The sequence below is a fragment of the Ceratina calcarata genome, unplaced genomic scaffold (assembly GCF_001652005.2).
Source record: "Ceratina calcarata isolate Rehan_Ccalc_2016 unplaced genomic scaffold, ASM165200v1 scaffold877, whole genome shotgun sequence".
In the NCBI taxonomy this organism is placed as follows: domain Eukaryota; kingdom Metazoa; phylum Arthropoda; class Insecta; order Hymenoptera; family Apidae; genus Ceratina; species Ceratina calcarata.
The window spans coordinates 857-2,565 of record NW_017180126.1 but is presented as its reverse complement, the minus strand read 5'-3'; the positions used below and the strand labels follow the sequence as shown (position 1 = coordinate 2,565).

Sequence of the window (1,709 nt, the reverse complement as noted above, 5' to 3'; positions counted from 1 at the left end):
GGACGTCACTAATTGTAAAGAATCTCGATTTACATTGCATTTTATAAATCGATATTATAAATCTGCAGTGTATTAATAATAATCTTCAATTATACCGACTCCGATAAGGCTGACAGCGCTAAAGATGGTTATCAAAAAGCCTGCAGCCACCGTTATAAAACAATAGGGTGTAGTCGCTGTAATCACTTCTCGCGCAAACCTTTAAATATAACACTATCAACTATTTCAAATTCTTTTAATATCTCTTTTATTGCAGAGTACGTACCGTTTTGTATCGTCATACTGCGTCATGTACTTCGCTAACGTAGCAGAGTCCTTAACGTTCCTCATTTTTATCATTAAAATCTGAAAGCGTGCCGCGGCGAAGAATATTAATAAGGCCGTCTGTATATTAAGATTCAAATGCGCGGCGCACTGAAATCCAACGATGCAGTGGTTTAGAAGAATGATGGTCCGCACGGGCTCATGGTCGATACGAAACGGATATACTGCGTTAGTGGGCATGGCGTCCTTTGTGGGAATGAATCCAATGATAGTAACAACTACTAACATGTAGATCCATACTCCCATCATCCCGTAGAAACCGCAATAGCGGTCGATGTACTTCTGGAGAACGCTCCTCTCGTACGGTTTCGCGTTCTCCAGGTAGCTTTTCATATCCTCGAACACGCGCTACAAGCGCAATGTGGCTGTCAGAAATTTTATCTGTTCTGAAGGTAACGAGTTAATCAGGAGTCGAATGGAACTATTTACTTTTATAAATATATCACTTATTCACCATTAGAATCCATTCAGTCTGAATATTTATTTAATATTCGATTATTACAAGCGATCATGTGCCTCGGAATGTACATTTCAAATTAGCCTAGTCTTTGAATCGGTGTTATTTAATAAATTAAATTTGATCTCAACTTCAAATTTTTGCGAAGAATTCTTCGGAGCATTTACTCGAGTTTTATGGAACGGACTAAATGCTCCTGAGAATAAGAATAGTTCCGTTCAAGTCCTGGAGATAAATCTTACCTGAAATCGATCGTATTGATAAACCCCGAAGACGGTTCTGACGAGTACACTAAAGATAGCAACGCTGAACATAATTGCTCTGCTTACTTCCGCGGGATTCTCCTTGTGTACGCGTATTGCGTTAAGCAGAGGGAGTAGAAGAAAGATCGCGTTCGTTACATAAAATGTTCTTAGAGCTGTGTAACGGATCCTCTCGAACTTGGTCGCTGTCGGGGCAAGCGGCCACAAAGCAGTCATGATTACACTTTGCTTGGTAAAGGCAATCGCCCTCTCAGGTGTTACGTTATTGAACATGACGGCGAACGAAGCGTTACGATAGCGGAAAATTATGTGCAACTAGCTTCATTGTCTCGCCTCTTTGATATACAAGTCTTCGTTGAATAATAAATTTCTTAACATGAGGGGTTCTTTAGATTGAAAACAACTACTGCTGTTACTATGTAAATTGCAGAACGTTGGTGTTGAATTATTGCGAGCCATGATGCACGACTACACGTGTCGAGATATATATGGATGCAAATTTACTGCAATTGCGATTGAGAATTATTTACTACTTTTTTCCACGTAGTAGAAAGTATTGATTGGTACTAGACCGCAACCCCTCGATTGTTCTATTGGCCAGTATAATGTTTCTCGTGCGATTGTATATTTGCAATATGTGCTACAAGGAAGAGGGTCTCGTATAA

The 1,709-nt window shown here is 39.7% G+C and overlaps 1 protein-coding gene across 1 annotated transcript; it reads right to left on the bottom strand.

Annotated features, from left to right (window-relative positions):
• Positions 1-55: 55 nt before the first annotated feature.
• On the bottom strand, positions 56-1,404 carry LOC108631310 (uncharacterized). The gene is made up of 3 exons (XM_026818784.1): positions 1,024-1,404; positions 266-672; positions 56-199 (listed from the first exon to the last, which is right to left on the bottom strand). The coding sequence occupies exons 1-3, from the start codon at positions 1,315-1,317 to the stop codon at positions 73-75; spliced, it is 828 nt and encodes a 275-aa protein (XP_026674585.1). The 5' UTR covers positions 1,318-1,404; the 3' UTR covers positions 56-72.
• Between the last annotated feature and the right edge of the window lie 305 nt (positions 1,405-1,709).